Here is a 26,147-nt window from a genome sequence, read left to right as displayed (position 1 = left end):
AGCGTGCTCGAGCACGTATCCTGAAGGATTGTTTCTCGCTTCCCGACGCGGTCCTCCCCGCGCAAGGGTAGGAAATCTCGTTCGGATTCGCGACCTTGAAGAGGACTCTTCAAGAGCTGGACGCTTCACGTCATGCTTTGTCCTGAGTGGCATTCTTCTCCGGAAAGCGTAGCTTTTCCGCCCCAGAAGAAGTATAGGACATCATCCGACGATGACGCCCTCGAGCGCCCAGTCGCTCTAGAGCCAAGGCTGTTCCTGGGAGAAGGAAGAAGGCGCCCCTCGCCCTCTCCTTCTCGCAAGCGCAGCTCGTCTCCACGTAAGGAGACATCTCAGACGGAGATCATCATTGCGATGCAGCGGCAACTGGCGCTTTACTGAAGCAGAAGGAGACGGTCCCTCGTCGAAGGAAAGACGATAGAACTGCCTATCAAGAGATCTAAGCAGTCTTCTCCAATGGCTCCTTTTTCGTCCCCGTTCTTCTGATTGTTTTTCGCACTCTAGACGTCGTTTTGCTCCCCAGGGTTCATCTAGAGGTTGAGACGTTAGACGCCAGTTAGGTTAGAGAGTTCTCTGCATGCTCCTCTCTCTTCCCGTAGAGAGGACGCTCGGCGTTCCGGATCTTCGACGCTTCTGCTGACGACGATTTGGTAACAACTGTCGAACGGACTTCTTTGCGTTCTGCCCCTCTTTCGACATGACCAGTGTTGACGCTCAACGTTACGTTAGTCGGGCAGTGGATCAAGTTTCTTCGCTGGACGTTCGTAAGGACGCTTCGCGGGACGGTAGAAGAGTCTCTTGATGGACGCTTCGCTGGAACGCTCCGTTGGACGCTGATTTGGACGCTCGAGAGAACGCTACATTGGACGCTCAGATGGACGCTCGTAGACGTTCTAGTAAGACCTCTGTGGACGCGAATGTGGAAGTTCGCTGTCACTCGGATGTGGTTCCCGAGACTTTGGCACGTTCGCCTCTAAAGGTGATTCCTGATCCTGTTACTGTTAAGGATCCGTTACCCTCGTCTTCTCTTCATCGTTCAGATAGGAGACTTGGAGCTAAAGGACTTCTGCCCTCTTCCTTCGGACTTGCACTTGGGTAGGGAAGGAAGGAGAACTTAGCGGTTCTTCGGAGGATGTTGATGATGAACAACTGCTACGTCTGCCTCGTCAGATTATCAAGTTTTGGCACGACTACTTCGTGATTCGTTTGGCGATACTTTTCAGCCAGCTGCTCCATCCTTCTCCCCTTCTCAGTTTCGTCGTCGAAGACAAGCAAGTCTCCAGGTTTCGTGAAGATGAAGACGTCGTTATCTACGAGAAGAGCTTCTCCGGAAGGTAACGCCTGGATGGAGTCTAGGAAACAAGCAAAAGGAAGAACTACTTTCGCACCTGCCTCCGTCTAGACTTAGCGTAATGGCAGGGATGTGGTATGAGACAGGCGAGGAATTAGGATTGAAGGTTCCTACGTCGGCTCAAGTGATTTCGCCAGCGTGGTGGATGCCTCAAGGAGGGCCCTTTTAGCTTCGGCTAAAGTTTTCTTGGACGACTTCCGAAACTGACCATCTTTTGAGGGACTATTTAGGTCCTTAGAAGTATTCAACTTTTTAGAACTGGTGTCTTGGAGCCTTAGACAACCAATCTCGTAAGCCAGACTCGATCAGCTTGGGGGAGCTGTCCAGTGTATTGTCATGCATGGACAAGGCCGTCAGGGATGGCTCAGAGGAGTTAGCCTCTCATTTTTCAGCAGGGGTTCTTAAGAAAAGGTCGCTTTATTGCAACTTCGCGGCTAAGTCTGTCTCTCCCACGTCAGAGGACAGAACTTTGTTTTGTATGCTCCCTTCTCGAGTCATCTCTTCAACCCCTAGCTATGGGAAGGATCTTGGCAGTGAGTCTGCAGGAGAAAGCCACACAAGACCTGTTGGCTCAGTCTTCGAGACGTCCGGCTGCCCTTCAACGTCGTCAGGAACGCAACAGTTTAGAAAGCAGAAGCCCTTTCGTGGAGGGACTTCCGCTAGATCGTCTCCTCGAGGAAGAAGCCTTCCTAGAGGTAGAGCCCCTTCCAAGTCTAGGGGTAAGAAGTGAGAGATCGTGCCTTCAGTCACCGGTAGGAGCCAGGCTGCAGTTGTTTGCAGAAGCCTGGAGAGTAGAGAGGCAGACACCTGGTCTCTCGACGTCATAGAGAAGGGTTTACAAGATCCCTTTCATAAAGCCGCCCCCGTTGACTTCCACTCCCAGGGACTTGTCCCCATCGTATCTGCTAACAAAGCGAAAGATACTTTTCGACCTGCTCGAGCAGATGCTCGAGAAAAGAGCAGTGGAACAGGTTTAGACCTGGCAACGCCAGGATTTTACAAAACAGATTGTTTCTTGTACCGAAAACAAATCGGGAGGGTGGCGGCCCGTCTTGGATGTAAGTCGTCTAAAACCTCTTTATAGAGAAGCAGAGGTTCAAGATGGAGACACCTCAGTCAGTTCTGGGGGCCTTAAGACCTGGAGATTGGATGGTATCACTCGACCTCCAGGACGCCTACTTCACGTCCCGATACATCCCCAATCGATGAAGTACCTTCGGTTCGTATTGAAAGGGAAGGTCTTTCAATTCAGGGCTCTTTGTTTCGGACTGAGTACGGCCCCTTTTATCTTCACCATCTTAATGAAGAACGTGGCGAGGTGGCTCCATCTTTCCAACATCAGCAATCTCGCTCTATCTGGACGACTGGCTCATACGAGCCTCCTCGCAGACCCGGTGCCTGAAGGACTTGCAGACGACTCTGTCTAGCTGCGTCCCTGGGACTTCTGGTGAACTTCGAGAAGTCACATCTGACCCCAACACAGTCCATCGTGTATCTGGGGATTCAGATGGATTCAGTGGCTGTTCGGGCTCTTTTCCGTCCCAGGAACGTCAGCAACAAGGCATAGAAAAAGTGTCTGCCTTTCTAGGGAAGGATTCATGCTCGGTGAGGGAATGGTGATGTCTGCTGGGGACCATTTCCTCGCTGGAGAAGTTTGTTTCCCTGGGGAGGCTACACCTCCGACCTCTTCAGTTCTTTCTGTCGTGCACAGCTGGACAGAAAAGGACAACTTCGACATGAAGTAAACATCTCGGAAGAGGGTGAAGAACCATCTAAGATGGTGGCTCGATCCGTGGGAAGCTGTCAGAGGGCATATCCCTCAAGCTTCAGAACCCCGACCTAGTGTTGTTCTCCGACGCGTCATCCACGGGGTGGGGAGCAACTCTAGGGGGGGAGGAAGTGTCAGGTACCTGGAGGGGAACAGGTAACCTGGCATATCAACTTCAAAGAGCTGGCAGCGGTTCAATTAGCGCTCCACCCCGTTCTTCCAGAAACAAAGTCTCCCGTCGTGTGGTTCAAGTCAACTCGGACAACACCACAGCCCTGGCATACTTGAAGAAACAAGGAGGAACACACTCTCGTCCTGTTTTCTCTAGCGAAAGAGATCCTACTTTGGGCGAAGGAGAGAGAAGTCACAATATTGACAAGATTCATTGCCGGAGTCGAGAATGTCCGGGCAGATCTCCTCAGGACGACAAGGACAGTTATTGCCGACAGAGTGGACTCTCAATCAAGAAAGTATGCCAGGAACTGTGGGGTACTTTGGGGATGTCCCTTAGTGGACATCTTCGCAACATCAAGGACGGCGAGACTCCTCTGTATTGGCTCCCCGGTTCTCGATCCGGGGGGAGCAGTAGCAGTAGACGCCCTTCTATGGGATTGGACTGGGCCTGGATCTCTATGCTTTTCCCCCCTTTCAAGATCCTGGGGGAGGTGATGAGAAAAATTTGCAGCATCGGAGGGGACGAGGTTGACTTTAATCGCCCCCTTTTGGACGCAGCGATCTGGTTCACAGAGGTGATGTTCTACCTAGTGGATTATCCGAGATCTCTTCCGTTAAGGAGAGATCTACTCAAACAGCCCCACTTCGAGAGGTACCACCAAAACCTCTCCGCTCTGGAGTCTGACTGCGCTCAGACTATCCAAAAGTTGGCCAGAGCGAGAGGTTTTTTTCGAAATCAGTGGCTAAAGCTATCGCCACCGAGAGGAGACCATCATCAATCGCGGTTTACCAATCGAAGTGGGCAGCCTTTAGAAGTTGGTGTAAGAGAAAAGGTTTCCTCTACCACTACCTCTGTGAGCCAGATCGCCGACTTCTTGCTTTATCTGAAACAAGATCTAAAGTTGGCAGTGTCAACTATTAAAGGCTACAGAAGCGTTCTATCTGTAGTTTTTCGCCATAGAGGTCTTGACCTCGCTAACAATAAGGATCTCCATGATCTATTGAGATCTTTCAGAGACGACCAAGGTACCACTACCGAAGCTACCTTCGTGGAACCTGGATGTGGTCCTAAAATATTTAATGTCAAATCGTTTTGAACCTCTTTCCTCTTCGTCTCTACGAGATTTGACGAAGAAAACTGTATTCCTAACTGCTCTGGCGACGGCGAAGAGAGTTAGCGAAATACAGGCTATCAGCAAACACGTCGGTTACAAAGGGTATAATGCAGTCTGCTCTTTGAATATGTCGTTTCTGGCCAAAAACGAAAACCCTTCCAATCCGTGGCCTAGAACATTCGAGATCAAGGGTATGGCAGAGATCATTGGTCAAGAGGCCAGCCCGAAAGAGTCCTGTGTGTTTTAGGGCTCTTAGAGAGTATATTCGTAGAAACGAAGGATTGCCGAGGTTCTGCAGAGAACTTATGGTGTTCGGTCAAGAGACCAAACATGCCCATGTCCAAGAATGCACTGGCATTCTTTTTAAGAAACACCATTAAAGAGGCGCACGCTTCTTGCAAAGACAGTGACTTGAAGATACTTAAAGTTAACGCGCACGAAGTAAGGGCTATTTCGACCTCAATAGCCTTTCAGAAAAACATGGCTCTTAAGACATTTTAAGTGCTACCTTTTTTTGGAGGAGTAACTCAGTGTTCGCCTTGCACTACCTACGGGAGGTGAGAACGACCTATGAAAGCTGTACTCTCTCGGACCATACGTCGCCGCAGACACTATTTTGGGGGCAGGAGGTAGCACTCATCCTTTGCCCAAAGAAAAGGGTAGGTTAGTTTTTAATATTTGTATGTTTATGGTTGTAGGGTCGGCTGCCGAGTACAGTCGTCCCTTCCTTTTAGCCTTTGGTATATGGGAGTTTGTTGTTAGGCTAACTTAGGTGGTGGTTTTTGCCTCGTTGCCCTCAGAAGTATGGTCATGGTCTAGTCACATTGTGGTCCCGTCCCCGTTGACAGATCATCTAGAGCGCACCAACTACATAGGTCACTACCTTGTTGTTGGTAACTCTAGTGAAGCAGAAGCAGGCTTGGGTTACAGTAATCACGAAGTCAGCTATGCTAACAGGTAAGGAACCAAGATGTCAATCATATACATTTATATGTTTTCTAAAAATCCTTTTTTCTGTCTCTCCCACCGCCAAAGGTGGGATTCAGCTATATATATCTGACAGGTAAGTTTCATGACAAAATGATATTGTTAAGATACAATAAAGGTTGTTCATACTTACCTGGCAGATATATATGTAAGTGTTTACATAATAAAAATATGGAATAGTTACCATCCTATATATAAAAGCCTAAAACTAAAGAGGTCAACCACGATTGCTTGCAGGAATGTGATCAGACTAGAGACGCTAAAGATGACGTATACAATAAGTATGTAGGCTAAGATGAACATGCCGTCACCTGTAGTCATTCAATTGTTTATAAACATTAGTCCAAGCTCCCTGCTTGAGACAACTACCGCCTACGTGATCTGTAGCGTGTCTCATTTGATTGTGTGTTCGTATGAAACTATGTCATTGTATGTATGTTCATATGTTCGAACTACTGTCTGTTCCTTCATAACTTGTAACAGAGATGGTAGACGAGCAGAACAGAGTTAGCGATCGTCTTTAGAAGACCTGTACCTCTTTACCTAAGCTTTATCATGTAGAGGAATAGGATTAGCCATCATCATTGGCAGAAGCGATCAAGCTATCGTTATTAGAAGACTTGTACAATCATATCTGATCTTCAGCATGTAAAACTTCAGAAGAAATTATATCTATTTTTTATACTGAGTGTTTTCTACAAGAACCTCACCGAACCATGAGTTTAACACATCGTCGTAAAGATAATACCGACTTCGTAAGTGATCTACAAAACCCCAGACACTCCATTGAGATGGAAGTGCAATACCAACCGACTTAGCGTATAGATTATCGCTAGTCTAACATTACCTCATAGGGCGCCTTATCATACAAGGCACAAAGCCCTAATATATATAATTTTAGTACCCACCCACCTCCCCTCAGGAGACAGTGGAGATAGAAATCTGATAGAAAATGGGAATGGTTCCTGATACCCGCCTCCCAGCGGCGGGAAGGGTACTAACCACCCTAACTCCCACTACGTGTGTCGAAAGTTTTAGAAATTCTGTCAGACTTCAGAGAATACAGCTATATATATATCTGCCAGGTAAGTATGAACAAACTTTATTGTATCTTAACAATATCATTTTACTTTTAGACTTCTGAAAGCAACTCTTTGATTATTTTTGAGGCCTGTGGTTGGCTATGACTACAGTTTTTATGGTTCATTTCCATTAGGGGATTTGATAGTAGTGTAATTGCTGAAGGGATAGCTAACCTAACCAAAGAATGGCCCCAGATGACCAGTTGATTTTACACAGTATTCCCTTTTGCACGTAATGATTTGCGTTAGTATTTTGATAATACTGCAAAATAGCGTAGTTGCACACACGCCATTCTGCTATTACCTACACCATATTTTGATTACGTCCAAAGTGCGACAGTCATCACCTCCTCCCATGCCTCCCATGCTAGGGTAAACAACCGCATGGACTGCCTCAACTCACCGACGGTCACGGCTGGACACCCTCCAAAAAAGTACTTATAACACGTCCTGACACCGGAGATGGGCATCAGTCGCGACTTGTTGTTGGTGAGAGACGGAGCTAAAAACCTCTACTCTCCTTTCGAAGTATTTTCTCCAAAGTTAGAAATTAAGGCCAAATTTAAAGCATTAAACAGAGGCTAGTGAAAAGGGTGGCCAACGCAGTGCAAATCTCACCAAAACGCTTTCGAAATTTTTACTTACGCTTAAATATCTTAGAAGATTGATGCCATCTCGATGTTTGTGGAGTTGCTTGTGTCAACAAACTTCCCATTTCCTGTGATAAATCTGCACACCACTTGTACCCATAGATGCTGGGGCACTTTCATCACAACAATCGGAACACGGTCACTGGGCACGACGTTGTTAAGTAAACAACTGTTTTGGTAGAAGACGGCGACGAAGCGTACACTAGATAATTATTTAAATAAATAGTAAATTATCAATATTTTACATGTTTATGATGATTAATTTGAAAATGTTCGTTATTAAAAAAGTAACTCGATTCTGACTCAAATTTAAGTAATTATTTTTTGGAATTAGAACTTTCTTTTAAGTCCTGTATTATGACGTCATGACATCTTGACTTTCGTACCTATTGTAGATGAATTGCTCTACTCAACTTTCTTGCAGAACAGTTTACCAGTTATTCATGCAGATTGTTATCAGCTATTCATGTAATTGTTATAATTGTAATGCGCATATATATCTTTATTATTTACTTTTTGAATATATGAAGATGTTTTACTGCCGGATTACCGCCGTAGTGTGACACAATACAACTAAACCGGAATATATCCATACAATGGCTGGCCAGACCAAAATCCAAATATACCTATAACTATAAGTGAAGGAAAGAAGGTGAAGGATAAAAGTGAGAAAACACTTAAATTCCTACCTATGAATTACAGTCTAAACACCTTATAATAACAAACACCAAGGCCGATAGGTCATAAGGACCACCAGAGTCTATAAATATAGCATTAATAGATTGATATATATATATATAGAAAAAAATAGATATATAAAAAAAAATCAACAAACTCCTCACACAAAACAGGGGAAGCTGCAATCCAAAATAAAAACTCATCGTTGCCAATCTAGTGGAGCTTCACACATACGCTGATGCTTCACAAACTGTTTCCATGAATTCTAGTTGTCATAGTAATGCAGTAATGATAAAATTGCTGTAATATGTTTATATACTGCAAATAGATACACTAATTTCACTTATTTCCCTGGTTTTGTGTAAGTCTTATACCCAGTTTGGAGGGTAAACACTTACCAATTGACAACACTGATAAACAATTGAAGAGCGCAAAACGCCGCAAAGAATGCCGTAGTCCCCTTAGATAAGTAGTATTAAGGGTTTACGATAGTTGTGATGAAAGTGCCCCAGCGTCTATGGCTGCAAGTGGTGTGCGGATTTAGCACAGGAAATGGGAAGCTTGTTGACACAAGCGACTCCATAAACATCGAGATGGCGTCAATCTTCTAAACTATTTGATTCGTAAGTAAAAATTTCGAAAGCGTTTTGGGGTAGTGTGCACTGCGTTGGCCACACTTTTCATCACCCTCTGTTTAAATCTTAAAATATGTTCTTAATTTCTAACTTAGGAGAAAATACTTCAAAAGAAGAGTAGAGGTCTTGAGCTCCTGTTATCACCACCAACAACTCATGACTGATGACCATCTCCGGTGTCAGGACATGTTAAAGTACTTTTTCGGAGGGTGGCCAAAACCGCGGTAGTCAGTGAGTTGGCCAGTCCACTCGGTTGTTTACCCTAATAGAGTGTACAGTGATTTTTTGAATTCCATTAGGAAATGACCTACAATAGCTTGAAGTAGGTCCCAAAACACCATCCTATGGAATGGTACATATGAATAGTCTGCATGCTAAAAATGCAACCAACAATAAAGTGTGTTCTTTGGGTTACCAAAGGTGACTCTTATCTGAATCTAATCCAGTTAAATGCAAATGATTACCATACATACTTTGATACATCTACATATATATATATTTGAATGAGAAAATATTTGTTTGTTTGTGTGTTGGCTTGTTTGTATGAAATGCTAAGCAAATCCACATTTCTTGACTGATTTTGATGAGATTTTAAATATAAGTCAATATCAAACTGAGAAAGGTCATGGTGAAAACAGAATTAAAATCAAACCATTGGTTAGGCAAGGGCGGGTGTGGGTAGGGGGTGAAATGTGAAAATAACCGATATTAGAGTCTAATCTATAGTTTTCGTGGTCACCGAGAAGAATATCAACACTCCCGATGCCTTTTAAGTCCAAGTTGAGGGGATGGGAAGGTGGTGACATAAAAATTACAGAAAACTACAGATATTAGTGTCTGATCTATAGTTTTTGAGGTCGCTAAAAATAATAGTGACACTCTTGAGGGCCTTTAAGTCCCAGTTCAGCAATGATAGAAAGGGGGGATGGGAAGTGGTTGACATATAAATAACCGATAACTACACATTAGTGCCTAATCCATAGTTTTCAAGGTCTTGGAGAAGAATAGTGATATGTAGTACGTACTCCAATGCACTTAAAGTCCAAGTTCAGCCCCATAGGGAGGGGCGGTGAGAAGTGGGTGGGAAGGGGGTAACATGTAAAACTAACCAAAAACGACAGATATTAGTGTTTAATCCATAGTTTTAGAGGTCACTGAGATGAATATAACACTCCTGATGGTCTTAAGTCCAAATTTCAGCCCCTATAGGAGGGGGTGGGAAGGAGGGTGATATGTAAAAATAACAGATATCAGTGTCTAATCCATAGTTTTTGAGGTTGCTGAGATGAATAATGATGCTCGCGTAGCCCTTTAAGTCCAAGTTCAGCCCCAAAAAGGAAGGGGTGTGTGAAAGCAACTAATATGGATATTAGTGTCTAATCCATAGTTTTTGAGGTCACTGAGATGAATAGCGACACTCTCAGTGCTCTTTAAGTCAAAATACAGCCCTGAAAATGTAAAATGTCAAAAATGCTCGGCAATGTAATTGAAGCAAATATTTTAACAGGAATGGGAGAGAGAGTTTATTGGTTGTCATTCAGAGATTACCTTGGCATTGCCGGGTTGGTCAGCTAGTGTTTGATAAATCTCATTACAGTGGACCCCCCATATTCGCGTTCTCCAGATTCGCGGACTCACACATTCGCGAATTTCTCTCGGGAACATTTCCCTGCATTATTTGCGGAAAATTCGCACATTTGCGGTATTTTTCTATGAGAAATATCAACAAATTCCTGGGTTTTTTTATCAATTTCATCTTAGAATGCACTTTTTGTGATAAAACTATTAAAAAAACCAAGTATGAAAATTTTTAGTCGGTTTTTCTTGAGTTTTAACTAACAAAATAGGCTGTTTTTAGCATTTTTATAGGGGTTCCAAACATTCGCGGGTTCTAACTATTCATGGGGGGGCTCTGGTACGCATCCCCCACGAATACGGGGTGACCATTGTATATTGAACATTCTACCCCTACAAGCTGTACCTGAATTTAGGATTTGCTTTTATTGGCATGCTTCTTATAATTTTTTCATTTTCAGATTGACTTGATATGCTGCATTTTGTGGAGCAGTAAGGAACTTTGAGAAAGTAGTACTTCATTCAGCGAACATCTAAATGGCCAATGTATTCATTTTGGATAATGGAGCATACTCAATTAAAGGAGGATTTTCTAATCAAAATGAGCCCAGGTGAGTACCTTAATAGTGGTTGAGTATAAGCCTCAATTTTTAGTTTAACTGGCCCTTCTGCAGCTTCAGAATTCCATATCTGCATCTTTTCTGATCCCTCTTCATATCACAATCCCCTAACCATCCAATTGTCTATGTATAATTGTCTGCTTGTCCACTTAATATAATGGTATAGGACAGCGACAGTTTGTATGTCTTTTCTTACGACTGTTGTTCGTAAGCATTGTGGTTCTACTTCCCTTCTTGTCTGAGTGATATCTAGTAGATTTGGTTCTTCTTTAGAATAAGGGAGATGACTCAAACGGACTGAGTGTCTTAACAACTTTATTTCTTAGCTCCATCACTGGAGTATAGAGATGGTTTGGTCGGATGACCGCTCCGTTGAGAAATCTAAGTTGAACTGAAATATAGGAGCATCGCGTCGATAGCGGAACACTAGCTATCTCAGCGATTTACATCATAACAAGAATAAAATGAACACGTAGCCCTACGGCTTGGAAGTCACGCATTTCCGCTATGGGTGAATAGGTCAACCGCTTCCCATGGAAGGTGTTGTGACCAGTTTACTAAACACATAAATGATGATATGTTCAAATGCAAACCAGGCTACTGCAAGCATTGCATAGCATGATCTAGTTTCACGTCTTGTTTATGGTTATGATGTTACACTCCTAATTTGCCAATGACCCCTTAGGTCATGGGTTTATTTACAGATATGGAATTTATCTGTATTTAAAAATGTATATATTACATATGTTCCAGCCTCTGGATACCATGTCTTTAAGAAGCTTCCTTGTTCGTTGTTATTTCCAACTCACTTCAGCCACAGGTCTCAACATCTGTCTATTGTATTTCAAAATGGTCTTCATTTTCTTTTTAAGTGTCTGTGCTCAGTAGAATATTGAAGTCCCAAATCATACATTAATCTTTTGAACCCATTATTTTATAACTAACCTAGATTTTAGCTGCCTTTTGACCTTTGCTTTCCATTCAGTTGGGTACTAGTACATGGTCCGAGATTTTAAAGTGCTAGATTGTGTAGGAGGTTACAAATTTTGCAATCCCTCCTCAATTGGCCTGAATAGTCCCTGATGCCAAAGGAAAAAGTGCTGGCTTATGAAGGGAAACTCCCCACTCAACCACATACCACAAGTTAACCCTACCAATTACTCATAAATTTTAAGATTTCCATGTCTTCCTTTGTTTGGTGTTTATATGTATTTATGGCTTTTTCCTAATAATTTCTAGCTGATTATTTAGTAGATTGATATTTTTTATTGAAACATTTGTCAACTATGTATATGATATTTGTTCCGACACGGCATACAAACCTTCGGTCCTTTTACAATAGGAAGGTACTAGCGGCAGCTGGATAGGTCGTAAGCTTTCGAACAAGGGGTTCGGTAGTTACTGCTTGTCCGACAGCGCGCCGCGCGCGACTGGGAGGTAAACAAACCACTTTTGCTTTCGGCCTGCTGGCGTGTGGACGTGTATCATCGCTCTCTGCCCGCTTCATCGTCGTTTGCTTTCGCATGATTGTGTTTTTCTTTTTCTATGTATCTAGTGAAACTGAATTGTAAGTACAATCATTTCATTGAATTCAATTGTGAATTAAAGGATCTTGGTTCACAACGCCCTCCGATTACCCGAGTGCCGGGACTGAAGGGCGTAATTGCGGGAATTCATTTTCCCAGAAATGATCCTCGTATTGTGTTATGCTCGGTGCGAGGGCGGGAGCGCTCGCTCCGAGCGTATATTGGGTTGGAAATGTGTAGATGAAAATCGAAGTAAGTGCTCTTTTCATTTATATTTTTTTTGACCTGTATGCCCGTTGCGAACGAATGCGCTCGGCACGGAAACTTATTCAGTATGAAAGTGGAAAATCGCAAGTACAGTATTTCTTTTTCATTTTCATATATATTTTTTATTTTTTATTGTAGCAATATCATTTTGGATCAGTTCGGGGAGCTTGCCCGGAGATTGATCCTTCCCCCTTTTTTATTTTGAATGAAGTGAAATCGCAAGTGCAGTTCTTTTTCATTTCATTTTTTTATTGAGATTGCATTGTTGACTGGGATCAATGTTCCGCTATTCACGGGAATTGATCCTTCCCCTTTTTATTTGTATTGGAAGTGAAATCGCAAGAACGCAGTAGTTGTCTTTTTCATTTTCATATATTGTTGATTGCATCAATTCATTATGGATCAAGGTTTCCAGAAACCTTGATCCATAAAGGTAAGGAATGAAACCTTTCACCCTTGCGCTCGGTACCGAGGGCGCAATGCGCTCGATCCGAGCCCTTATTCATTGTGAAGTGAATCGTTTTTGCAAGATGCATTTTCATTTTGTTCCTTATTATTGATTGCATCAATATTATTTGGTTTTCAAGTTCCGCTCAGTCAGGGAATTGATCCTTATGCCTTTTATTCGTGCCGATGGCACGATTGCTCTAGGGCTCTTATTTTGTTGTTGGGTACATGGGTACTGTGCGGGGGTGGGGAACGAGACCCCCCCCGCTCAGTTTCCCACAGATGGCTCTTCCCTTGGGGGGGGGGAGGTTATCGGGCGTTCTTCTCCTCGCCCGATCCGTCGAGCGCGGGGAGGGCGCTCGGTGCCCGATGTACAATTGTATTAGGGGTCTTCCACTCGTTCGGGAGGGATCAAACCCCCGCACGAGGGGATTTCCCCCCCATTAATCGCTACTACTAATTATTTCCGCAGGTGCTACTGCCACGAGGGTGGACCTTGGTGAGGTATGGGCGTCCTTCCAATTGCAGAGCGTGCTGGTGTCCAGGGGCTGCGGTTCTATGTCTGGGCCTACTGCGGTCACCCATGGAGTGGTGACCACGCAACCAGGTGACGACGTCCCTCCTCACCTGGTGTACTCGCCTCACGTGTGGGAACAGTCTTGCCTACAGCCGCTGTGAAGTGCCGTTCGCCGTACCGAGAGGGAGGCGTGCCGCCGCCGCTCGTGGTTGCCGCGCTGCAGCGACCACACTTCCGCCGCTGCCCTAGTAACTCGCCCCTGGACCTGCCGACCGGCCGGTACCAGGATGTTGCTGGCTGCTGCTCCCCACTTCCTGTGTTTCCGGTGCTGCCTGCCGTACCTGCCGTTATTGTGGGCTGACTGTCCATTGCAGTTGCTGCGCTGGCTGTCCCTGCCGTTGCTGCGCTGGCTGTTCCTGCCGTTGCTTGCGCTGGCTGTCCCTACCGATGATGTGCTGGCCGTGCCTGCTGTTCCTGAGATGCCCATACCTGCTGATGTCGTCCCTGTTCGTGGTGGTACTACCCAGACTTTGGCCTGTCTGTACAGGTGCGTCCGGGCCCTGTGGCTTCGGCTACAGCAGCCCCAGCTCCGCCCTGGATAGCAGATCTTACGTCTGTCCTGAGGAAGCTGACGAAGAAGAGGAGGAAAGGTGTCGTGGTCGTCGTCTTCATCTTCTTCATCGTCGTCGGCCGCCGCCATCTTCCCCTTCGACTTCTAAGGCTTTACAGCCGAGGAAGAAGAAGGGTCGCCCTCCTCCCTCCTAAGAAGCTTCCTCGGGGGGAGCTTCTCGGGACCCGTCTCACCTCGGTGGGACGGGAGGGTTCCTTCCGCTGGTCCACCTGCTCCTTCGGGAGCGGGGCCCGTCTCTTCTTTCCGCAAGGAAGAAGACTACGGGGACCAGAGGGGTACCGGCTAACACCGGTACTTCCTCGCCTGGTGTCAGTGTTCTGCCACTGCATCAGGTCCGTCTCGCCTCTCGTTCGCGGGAGGTACCGAGTGTACGGTCGCCTACCAGCGACCGTGCAGCCAGGAACCAGACCTCTGAGTCGCTCAGCGTCAGGTTCACGGCGACGGGGCGGAAGACTGGTTGACAGCCCGCCCCCCCTCATGCGACCTCCTCACCAGAACCAGCTCTCACTCTCCTCGCGGGTGACCAGCTTGGCTACTACCCGGGGACGTGACTGGGGTCCACGACCGACCACGGGCCTGAGGCTGGGAAGAAGGTCCTCCCGTTCCGCCGGTGCCAGCCACGGCCTTGGAACCAGCGACGTGACACGTTGGCCGTGAGGGACAAGCACCCCCCGGTCTCACTTGCGACAGTGGAGCCTGCAGGTCGCCTGACCGTCGCTCTCACAGAGAGCGATCGTGGAACGGCAACCAGCACCAGCTCTTCTGACACTCGAGATCGGGGCCGCTGTGCTCAGTCCACCAGCCGTTCTCCACAGCGAGAACGGTTTCGACCAGGCCTGCAGCTCGAATCGTCACCGCGGGTTGACGATCGCCTGCAGCCCTCCAAGCCTGCTGGTTCTGCCAGCGAGCGACGAGGGAGCGTCAGGTCTGCCTCTCCCGTACCTTCAACCTCCTCGGGTTACACCGGGAGGAGCGAGGTATTGAGGAGTGATCGTGAGGGGTGCGCCCCTCATGATCCCACCACGACGCCCAACCCTACGTGCCTAGGCACGGTTCTTGGACCGGCCAGGACGTATGCGCAAGTGGATGGGGAAGACCGAGAGGGCTGTCGCTGTTCCCCTTCTTAGGAGGAAGGTTCTCGGAATATGCTCTTGTTCGAAGGGCTTAACGGTCCCACTCTGCAAGATGCTGTGACTTCCGAGATCCAGAGGAACTTTGCCGAGGTTACGGCGTGATTCGTCAGCACAATGACCTCGGGGAAGGATCGCCGCTCCCACCAGCAGAGCCACGTCTCGGCTCGAGTCGTTTTGGGGCCCGAGAGGGAATCCAAATCGACGGTGGGTCTGCCGCGATCGGAGCTTGCCGACTGGGTTGAGCCAGTAGTCTCTCGTCTCCGGACAAGAAGGCTCTCTCGGTTCTAGACGGTCGAACAAGCTCCTTCACCTCCTCTACTGCGACAGAGGCGTTTCTACGTGTCTTCGGACATCGTATTTATATATCCCTTCGGTCCTCCTGAGGTTTCGACCTCGACGAGGACTGGAATGAGTCGGAGCGGTATCGGCTCTCTCCTGCAGGTCTCGATCAGTCCCGGCCAGACGACGTTCACAGTGGAAGGACGGCATTCCCCTCACCTGCTGCCGGAAGTGGGGGGGTGCCTGGCCAGCCATTGGGACCCGGTCCCATCAGCAGGCGTACGTTCCAGGGGCATCGAAGGACGTAGCATTGAGACAGGAGATCAAGACCATGCTGAGCAAGAGAACTGTAGAAATCGGTACGGATCAGTCACCGGGCTTTACAGCCGACTCTTCCTGGTGGAAAAGTCTACGACAGGCTGGCGCCCAGTGATAGATCTCTCTCCCCCGAACCGGTTTGGTTCGCCAGAACCCGGTTCACGATGGAGACGGCACGCTCAGTGCTCGACTCTATCAGGGAGAACGATTTCATGCTTTCAGTGGACTTGAAGGATGCGTATCTACAAATACCCATTCAATCAGTCCTTCGGAAAGTACCTCCGCTTCATCCTCGACCGGGACGGTTGTACCAGCTCAGGCCACGTTGCTTCGGTCTCTCAACCGCCCCACAGGTGTTCACGCAAGTGTTCACTCTGGTGTCTGCTTGGGGCCATTCGCACGGGATATGTCTGATGGGGTATCTCGACGATTGTTAGTCCTGGCGAGCTACCGCTCGCAGTTGCTACCGGACAGGGAGGTCGACTGCTCGAGTTCTGTCGCGATCTGGGGATCGTTCTTGAACTTCGAAAAAGTCGATCTCGAGCACAAGCAGAGGATGAAGTACCTGGGTATGCTGATCGACACGGTAGCAGATTCAGGGAGGCAGCCAACCAGTTCCTGTCTCGGCAGGAACAGGTAGCTCAGCAATGGCAAGTCGTGATCGGACACCTGTCGTCACTCGGGAAGCCAGTCCCTAACGGGCGTCTTCACCTGCGGTCTCTTCAGGGAGACCAAAGGAGAGTTGGTCACAGGCGACGGATCCCCCAAGCCTTCCATGGTCACTGACACAGGAGGTGAGGCAGGACCTAGCCAGGTGACTGGACGACAGGAACCCCTTAAGAGGAGTGCCTCCGCGCACTCTCCCCCCGGACATGCAGCTGCTCTCAGACGCATCGACCGAGGGATGGGGCGCACACCTGGAAGAGTTGCGGACTTCAGGAGTGTGGTACGAGAACGACAAGCACCTTCACATCAATGTACTGGAACTAAAGGCAGCGTTCCTTGCTCTCCAAGAGTTCCAGGACCGCTTGATGGGACACTCAGTGGTGTTGATGTACGACAACACCACGGTGGTGGCTTACGTCAACAAACAGGGGGGGGCCTAGTGTCTCTCCCGTTGTATCAGTTGACTCGGCAGGTGCACGAGTGGGCCGAGGCACACTCAATAGAGCTGTCGGCACGCTACATTCCAGGGAAGGAATGTAGTAGCAGACACGCTCAGCCGTCGGGATCAGGTGATAAGGACCGAATGGTCTCTACACCAGGACGTGGCGGAAAGGCTCTTCGACCTGTGGGGGCGACCAGTCGAGGATCTGTTCGCCATCCGGACATCAGGAAGCTCCAGGTGTTCTTCTCGGCCGTGCCGGATCCATGGGCAGCTGCAGAGGACGCTCTTCAACACCCGTGGGACAACCTCTTCGCCTATGCCTTTCCCCCGTTCAGCCTGATTCGCAAGGTGATCAGTCGAGCACTGGTCATCCCGAATCTCAGGATGATCCTGATGGCTTCCAAATGGCCACAGGCCATTTGGTATCCGGACCTGCTGGCTCTTCCGTCTAAGCAAGAGAACCGAGAGAGATTCCCCATTGGCACAACCTTCTCGGCTAGCCCACACGTCGAGCGGGTACCACCGAGCAGTCCAGTCCCTACGTCTTCACGGCTGGCTGTTATCCACCTTCTCTTGCGAACGAGAAGCTTTTTTCGTAGCGCAGCAACAGAGATGGCTGGAAACGTCCGTCAGTCCTCTGCAGCTGTGTACCAGGGGAAGTCGGCCGTCTTCGGTGGTTGGTTTGGTGTCGTAGACGGGGCCCCCCTATCTCTTCTCAGAGCCACTCTTCAGCAGGTAGCGGATTCCTCGTTTTCTTCGCCGAGGTAAGTCCTCTAAGTTCCCACAGTCAAAGGATACAGAGCCGCCTTGTCGCTCCTCCTGAAACTGACGGGGTTGGACATCTCGAACTCGTTCGAGATCTCCTTGCTTAGTAGCAGCTTCCAAAGGCTCTTGCCAATCCCAGGGAAACTCGAATGACCCTCGTCTTGCTGGACCTGGCATCGGCGAAGAGAGTACGGGAGCGTCATGCAGATAATGATGTGGATGAGATGCTGCTTTGTCCTGGGAGGACGCTACGGCGCTATCTGAAGAGAACTCGACACCTCGGGCCTGAGTGTCGACGCCTCTTCGTTAGCAACGGAGTCAACAAGAAAGAAGTATCAAGAACACTCTTTCGTCCTGGCTGCGTGAGGTCTTCAGGAGGGCGTATGAGGCTGATGGTAGTGACGACATCCGTACGTCCCGTCGAGAACTCACGAAGTTAGAAGTATTGGCCCCTCGTTGGCGTTCGTAAGAACTTCTCCGTGGCGCAGGTATGGAAGGCAGGGGTCTGGTACAACCAGACCACCGGCAACTTCCTTATACCTCTTGGATATTGCCCATAGGTCCTTGGATCGGTTTGTTCCTTAGGACCCGTGGTGGATGCTCAACACGTCGTCTAGCTAAACCCAACCCAGACCCTAGCAGGCTGAACAGCATCGAGTCCTGGTGTGACTGTATGAATAGATAGTGATGAGAAATGACTGGCTTCTCTTTCTATCTTTTTCTTCCCCTCTACCTGTTGGTAGAGGGATACGGTCATCACCCTGCTGGATAAGGACGAGATGCCGGTGAGCTATATGACAGAGCCCCATCCTATCCCTTTCACGAGGGATGGAGCAGAATATCCACCACTTCCTTCTACAAGGGGGGGGGAAGTGGATGCCTACAAGAGTCAAAACCATGACTTTAACTTTGCTCCTGTACAGGAACAAGTTCTTACATTTGCTGGTACGAAGAGATACGCTTGCCTCTCTCTTAGTACTCGGTCCAGAGGTCTGACCATTGATCCTGCGGTGCACACCCCGATCAATCGGACAGAGGCTTGGATCCCTCCCTCGCTCTTACGACCAGGGAGGCTTCCAAGGTTGGGCGAACACCAGTCTGTTCACAAAAAGACTCAGATTCCACCCACCAAGAAGTGAGTCTTCCTATTGTAAAAGGACCGAAGGTTTGTATGCCGTGTCGGAAACAAATGACAATTTGTCTAAAATTGCATTTTTTCTAACTATACAAACCTGAGGTCCTTTTTACACATAGCCCCACTCATGCCACCCCTCACTCGCAGTTTTTGCTTGGGCCAAAAGCAAAAGTGATTTGTTTTACCTCCCAGTCGCGCGCGCGCGCCTGTCGGACAAGCAGTTAACTACCGAACCCCTTGTTCGAAAGCTTACGACTATCCAGCTGCCGCTAGTACCTTCCTATTGTAAAAGGACTCAGGTTTGTATAGTTAGGAAAAATGCAATTTTAGACAAATTGTCATTTTTTACTTTTTACATAAATATGTATTCATTACAATAAATACCTGTACAGCAGTAATTGTGTTACTGGTAAATAATTAACTTCATTAGGATAGCCAGTAACATTTTTTCTTTTTTTTTTTTTTTTTTTTTGTTTTTTTTTTTTTTTTTTTTTTTTTTTTTTTTTTTTGCCCAGAGTTATGCCTAATGCAATAATGAAAGCAAAGAGTGAAAGAAGACGTCCCTTCATAGGTGATCAAGTTGAAGATTGTCGAGATGCTTCCGGTTTGTTCTACATTCTTCCTTTTCAAAAAGCAAGTATTTTTTGTAATAATGTCTTAAGAGTTTAGTGGATAACTTGTATTATCAAATTACTGTGTAGTTTTAGAGGAAGTAAAGCAACTGCACATTACTGTTATCATAATAGGGCTGTATGTTTTGAACTTAAAATTATTTCAAGCTTTTAAACTACTCTGACAAGTTGAGAAGTAAGAAGCCAGGTAATAGCTGGTTACTTTTTGTATGCTTGAAATGTAAACAGTAAATTTGAATTTGTTATTTACCAACATTGGAATAGTTTAGGTGCTATTTTGAGAAATAGCTTGTAAAATTGCATTGAAGATATTTAACATTTGGGTTATTTTTCTTGTTACAGGGATATTTAGTCAACTGGGACATACAAAAAACTGTCTGGGATTACCTGTTTGGGAAGGACGTATTCAATGTTAACCACTCAAACACTACAATGATCATTACGGAACCATATTTTAATTTTACAAGCATTCAAGAAGGAATTAGCGAAATCTTCTTTGAGGAATATGATGTTGATGCATTACTGAGAATAAATGGTTTGTATATCCTCATATAAATATTACAAGTAGATGAGGCGCTAACTTTACCATACTAAGTTATTATTAAGTACTTTAACAAGACCACTGCTTCACATTTTTGTACTCAGGTGGTTTATTCAAAGGATTTACTTGAGAAGGACAGGTAATAAGTGCAAGGTAAAATGAAAGAAGTTTGTAAGCTAGTTAGGAAACAAAACTGTTGCCAAAGACAAATACCTAAGTAGCTGTGGATTATTAGACTCCATTAATGGTAAATTTTTGGGTGCTGAGGTTACCAAAGATGATAAAATGGAAACCATTAGGATGAATTAATTGTTTTTTACAGCAATGTAGACTTGTCATTTATATCATTATTTATAAGAGGTAAATACATTTTGAATAATTACAAGATAATGAATGATAAGAGAAATTAGAGTGCATAAAACCTCTTCATAACAGTCTAAACGTGGTTGAGTCTAGGTTGTTTTATAGGAGAGTTTATGTTGCAAATTATGTCTTAATTGCTCTCCCAATAAATTCCCCTTTTCCACCTGGTCTATGAAAATCATATTACTTTGCTTTTTTCTGTGTATAATGAAAACTGGAATGGAATAGAAAATGATCAGGAACAAAAGAAAATGATGGGAGATGTTTTTTCATGAAAAATATATAAGGTAGAGACATTTACCATTTCTAAAAACTGTTCACAATTAAGTTTTGTACATGAACTTCCCTGCCAGATATATACATAGGAGAGCTCAAGGATCCTCTTCTCCTTTCCACGCTCGGGCTTCTACTCCTACCGAAGAGTTCGAGAGATCGCCAGCACGATCTCTCGAACTCTTCGGTAGGAGTAGAAGCCCGAGCTTGGAAAGGAGAAGAGGATCTTTGAGCTCTGCTATGTATATATCTGCCAGGTAAGTATGTACAAAACTTTATTGTATACTAACAATATCATTTTTGCACACTTAGTGTTGTAATGACTTAATTCTGCACATACTGTACTTGTATTCATGACATAAAGACCCAGAGATGATGATTGTGAGGTCAAAGCATTTTTGATGTAGGTTTTAAATGTATGTTAGTTTACTAAGGTGAAGGTCATATGTTTCAGCTGGTGATCTGTCTGTTCACAAATATCATCGTGATAGACCAAGAGAACTTTGCTGTTTACTAGTGGAATCAGGATTCAGTTTTACGCACATTGTTCCTTATATACAAGGCAAGAAGCAGAAGGATGCCATTTTGCGAGTAGATGTTGGTGGAAAAGTGCTTACAAATCATTTGAAGGAGGTCATTTCATACAGGTAGGATATATTTATCAACAGTGTTTGTTAGCTAAGAAAATTGTTTAAGTACGCCATTAAACTGATTCTCAGCTTCAGCAGTATAGTAAGTATTTGTAATGATATTACACTTAAGCCTGTTGCATTACAAAAATAATTTTATTTCACCACAGACCTGTTACAATAGAAAGCCTCTTATCTGAGTCATTGAGACAGAGTTTTCTGGATACCTAACCTTAAGCCTAGAGCATGGCTGAGGTAATTGCAATTAGCCTTGCTTAGGTCATGATAATGATTAAATATAGAATATAACTAAATGTAAGGAAACATTAACCCTTAATGGACAGATAACCTCTTATGAGGTTTTGGGTGGTGGACGGATTCACTCATGGTGAGCATCAATATTATATGCCAAATCTCACATGATGTCTCTGTTCTTATCTTTTATGATAGTATGTCAGTTATAATTGTACTTCTGTAAAGAAATATGAGAAAAAACATGTATAATCCCAAAAAAGTTACTGCACTTCAATCTTGGTAAATTTACGTAAATATTTTAAAACAAACATACTCAGAATTTGTTACTGATTTTAGTTCTTATCTGTTTTGATATTGTGTGAGCTGTAATTATAATTTCACAAAATAAAATTATTTATTAGAAAAAATATGTATAGCTTGGTAAAATTTACGATTGTCTTGTCAAAGAGGCCCCACAAGCGGTTGTAAATAGTCTTTTTCAACTTCTCCTGGAAGGTAGGAAACATTTTTCAGAATTTTTTTTTCTTACACCTTGTGCATTTGCACACCTTCCTCTTTCTCTTTCCATTGATGTTTATTTTTTTAATTGACCGACCTCAAAGTTTGATCAGCCAGGAGTGATGCATATTGAACAAGGTCTTAGCTTAATTCATGGCCCCTTATTAGTCCTCAAAACTTTAGTAGCTAATACTTAGCTACATTATGCTAGGGGAAAACAAGAAGCCTTAGCTCCTAAATAGCTATTCAGGCTACTGTAAAGTAACAAGTCTGATGAAACAAATATAACTTTTAAAAAAACAAAATTAGTTCCTTTATATACAAGCCTGTTATTTTACAAAATGACAGTAAATTTAAATAAAATATTTCTGGGCTCAGCCGTGTCGCTCCGTGAAATGTGTCCTCTTTAGCACTATTTCTAGTAAAATATTGCTATAATACCAGAGAACTGCTAAATTGGACATGTCAGAAGTCTCTGACTCGCTCACCTAAATAAAAGGTGTCAGCCTTTTTTGTACATGAACTTTCCTGTCAGATATATACTTAGCTTACGTCTCTGACGTCACCACAGAATTCAAAACTCGCGGCAAACGTGACAGGTATGTCAGGTGATCTACCCTACCCGCCGCTGGGTGGCGGGTGTATGAACCAATCCCCCTTTCCAGTCATATTTTCTCTGTCGCCGGTGTTGATTACACCTGTTGTCGGTACCTCTCGATATTGGATTCTTACTCGTTTTTTGCCCTGGATTGTTTCATCGGACTTTTGGTGAAGTACCTGCTCTTTGGCTTGGCATTTGCGATTTGTGGACCGTTTTTTTTATTATTCTTTAGATTGTTCTTGGGATTTCATTATGTCTGATTTAGAGATTAAGAAATCAGCTATGTTCAGAGTTTGTTCTGTTAGCGATTGTAAGGTGAGGCTACCGAAAGCTGCGGTAGACCCTCACACAGTATGCGTGAAGTGTAGGGGGAATGACTGCTCATTTATTAACCCTTGTAGAGAATGTGGTAAATTGAATGAAGAAGAATGGAAGGTGCTTTCTTCTTATTTAAGAAAGCTTGAAAAAGACAAGGTTAGGAAAGCTTCATCTAGGAGTTCTAGTAGGTCTCGCGCTAGTGAGTTTGAAGTTGATAACCCTGTTGTAGACGTAGCTCCTTTACCGGTTTCAGCCCCTGCTCCCTGCATCGAACCCGAAGATGTGCCTTCGGAAGTGGACACTATGAGAGCCACTATTCGCAGCATGGAGTTGAAGATTAAAGTGCTAGAAGGTAAGAGTGATAGTGATATGTGCAGTGGAGGGTGCGTCTGATCGGCTCCCTAATGCTTCTAGGCCTAGACCTCTTACAGACTCCCAGACCCAGTGGAGGAGGAAAGTCGAAAGGCGCAGGAAGGTTAAGGAGAACCCCCACCGGTCAGGCGTCCCCTCGGTAGCGCCTGATGTTCGCTCCCAGGCTACCTTGGATAGCGCCAAGAGAGAAGTCTTACGGCAATGCTTCTCGTCTTCGCCTTCTCCTTCGCCTAAGCGTGGTTGGAGCTTCTCGGCTGTCGAAGAGAGCCTGGCATGCTTCTTCCGCTCTTCCCTCCAGCCCTGAAGTTTTTTTGGAAGATCTTGGATTAGAAGTGAAGAAACCGAGGATTTCGTTGGAGTTTCGTTCTCCTAGTAAGGATCGAGCTGCTTCTCCTGTTAAGGACTTTGGGAAATCTCCTGCGCGTATTTTGGCTAGTCTGCAGGCGCAGATTACGGCTCTGGCTGACTCCTTGATTGTGACCTCTCGTCGTAGGAAGGATGTATCGCTCCCGGTAAGAAGTCCAGGCGCTCTTCTCCAGGTTTTAACGATTGCTATTTCGTCAGTAAACCCACCCTCCCCCTCTCCAGGATTGGAAATCGTAGTACGAGGCGCTCTTCAACAGACAGGCGCTCTCCTGCGGGCTTCGTTTCTCCGTCGGACGAGGGGCAGGCTTCCCGTAGACGATCCTCCCCCAACAGGCGCTCGTCTCGAGACAGGATCTCTCCGTTTGGCAGGCGCCAGGAGCCTGGTAGGCGTTTTTCTCCTGGTAGCCGCTCACCTTCAAGCTTCCGCTCTCCTTTGACCAGACGCCCTTCGACAGACAGGCGCTGTTCACCTAGCAGGCGCTCTTCTCCTGACAACCGCCCTTCGCTTAGCAGGCGCCAAGAGCCTGGTAGACGCGCTTCTCCTGCCAGGCGCTCTTCTCCTGATTTTCGCTCTCCTTGAGTTAGGCGCCGGGAGCCTGTCAGACGCCTCTCACCTTGTAGGCGCTCGTCGCCAGAAATTCGCTCTCCTCACAGCAGGCGCCAAGAGCCTGATAGGCGCTTCTCGCATGGCAGGCGCTCTTCGCCAGGCAGCCACTCTCCTTTAGACAGGCGCCAGGAGCCTGATAGACGCATTTCGCCTAGTAGGCGCTCTTCACCAGATTTTCGCCTTGCGTTCGTTAGGCGCCAAGAGCCTAGGGAACGCCCTCATCCTGACAAGAAGGATTTTGCAGGCAGACTTTCAATGGAAATTATGACTTCCCCTGTTAGATGTCAGACGTCTTACAGACGTTCTTCCAAAGATGGACACTCTGCTGAGGACAAGACTGCCTATCCTCGTAAGGATCGTGAAGGATCTTCAGCTGAAGAACAGGATCCCTCGGAAGAAGAAATCCCTAAAGATTCCTCTGTTTCCTCATAAAAGCGGTTAATGGACCTGTTGCTTCAGGAATTCGGAGACGCCCTTTCTCCTGTCGCCCCTCCTTCGCCTCTCTCGCTTTTTTCGACCTCGAAAACTTCGAAGGTTTCATCCTGTGTCAGGATGAAGCCTGCAATCTCTATGAAGAAGGCGCTTAGAGGTTTTGGCGAGTGGCTTCTTTCGAAGGAAGAGAAAGGGAAGACGGTGTTCTCTTTCCCTCCTTCTAAGCTTACTGGAAAGCTAGGGTTCTGGTATGAATCTGGAGAACCCTTGGGCCTCGTTCTTCCCTCATCGGCAGACTCGGACTTCTCTTCACTGGTGGATTCTTCTCGATGCTCTGCCCTCATGTCTCCCAAGACGACATGGGGGATGAATGAGCTTGACCACCTGTTGAAGGGAATATTCCGAGTCTTGGAAGTATTCAACTTCCTAGACTGGTCTTTGGGCGTGTTGGCCAAAAAGACGCAGACCCCGGATTCCCTTTCACCTGAGGATCTTAACAGTGTTCTCACGTGTATGGACAAGGCAGTGAGAGATGGATCGAGCGAAGTCGCTTCCCTTTTCGGAGCGGGAGTAATTAAGAAAAGATCTGTATACTGTTCGTTCCTGACGAAATCAGTATCTCATGCTCAGAGAGCCTCTCTCCTTTATTCTGCAGCTCTTCTCCTCAACTCTTCCCTAAGAAGAATCATTCAAGAGGTGTTTCTGAGTGCTCTTTCAGCGAAGGCTACTCAGGACATGCTAGCCCAGTCTACCAGGAAGCCTCACACTTCTTTCCAGGCTAAGGCCAAGAAAGAGACTCCCGTTAGGCAGGACCCCTTTCGAGGAGTCCCTCCTGCCAGCGCTTCTTCCTCTAGAGGATCTAGACCCGCTAAACGAGGGAAGACCTTCTCTAGATCCATCAGAGGGAAGAAGTAGTGTTCAAGTTCTCCAGACATCAGTGGGTGCCTGACTATTGAAGTTTGCCGACGTCTGGGCCCAGAAAGGGGCGGACAACTGGTCACTCTCGATTGTCCGCAAAGGCTACCTCATTCCCTTCATATCAAGACCTCCGTTGACAACGACTCCGAGGGAGTTGGTAGCCAAGTACAAGGACCCCATCATGAATCAAGCCCTTTCTCTAGCAGTAGATCTTATGCTGGAGAAGGAGGCGATAGAACTAGTGAAAGATCCTCATTCTGCAGGTTTTTACAACAGACTGTTCCTAGTTCCCAAGAGCTCAGGAGGATAGAGACCGGTTCTGGATGTAAGCGCCCTGAATGTCTTCGTGGAAAAGAGGAAGTTCGCCATGGAGATGACTTCTTCAGTGTTGGCGGCTATTCGTCCAGGGGACTGGATGGTGTCCCTAGATCTTCAGGACACTTACTTCCATGTGCCTATCCATCCTTCTTCACGGAAGTTTCTCAGATTCATGATGGGAGGGAAGATCTATCAATTCAGGGCCTTGTGCTTCGGCCTCTCGACAGCCCCTCAAGTTTTCACGGGTTTAATGAAGAATGTAGCGC

At 46.2% G+C, this 26,147-nt stretch overlaps 1 protein-coding gene across 3 annotated transcripts in view; it reads left to right on the top strand.

The window, feature by feature from the left end:
• LOC135196393 (actin-related protein 6-like) overlaps positions 1-26,147 on the top strand; it is a 41,434-nt gene that overhangs the window by 1,429 nt on the left and 13,858 nt on the right. For 2 of the 3 annotated variants that reach the window (XM_064223195.1, XM_064223196.1), the window contains exons 2-5: positions 10,474-10,623; positions 19,274-19,391; positions 19,733-19,925; positions 21,022-21,214. In XM_064223195.1, coding sequence (XP_064079265.1) covers positions 10,550-10,623; positions 19,274-19,391; positions 19,733-19,925; positions 21,022-21,214 — 578 coding nt within the window. In that variant the 5' untranslated portion in view covers positions 10,474-10,549. Of the gene's footprint in view, positions 1-8,406; positions 8,426-10,473; positions 10,624-19,273; positions 19,392-19,732; positions 19,926-21,021; positions 21,215-26,147 lie in introns of those variants that run through there. The other variant, XM_064223197.1, reaches the window with a different exon arrangement.

Source organism: Macrobrachium nipponense, chromosome 17 (genome assembly GCF_015104395.2).
Source record: "Macrobrachium nipponense isolate FS-2020 chromosome 17, ASM1510439v2, whole genome shotgun sequence".
In the NCBI taxonomy this organism is placed as follows: Eukaryota; Metazoa; Arthropoda; class Malacostraca; order Decapoda; family Palaemonidae; genus Macrobrachium; species Macrobrachium nipponense.
Note: the sequence above shows the minus strand (reverse complement) of the source record. Positions and strands in the feature narration are given on the sequence as shown.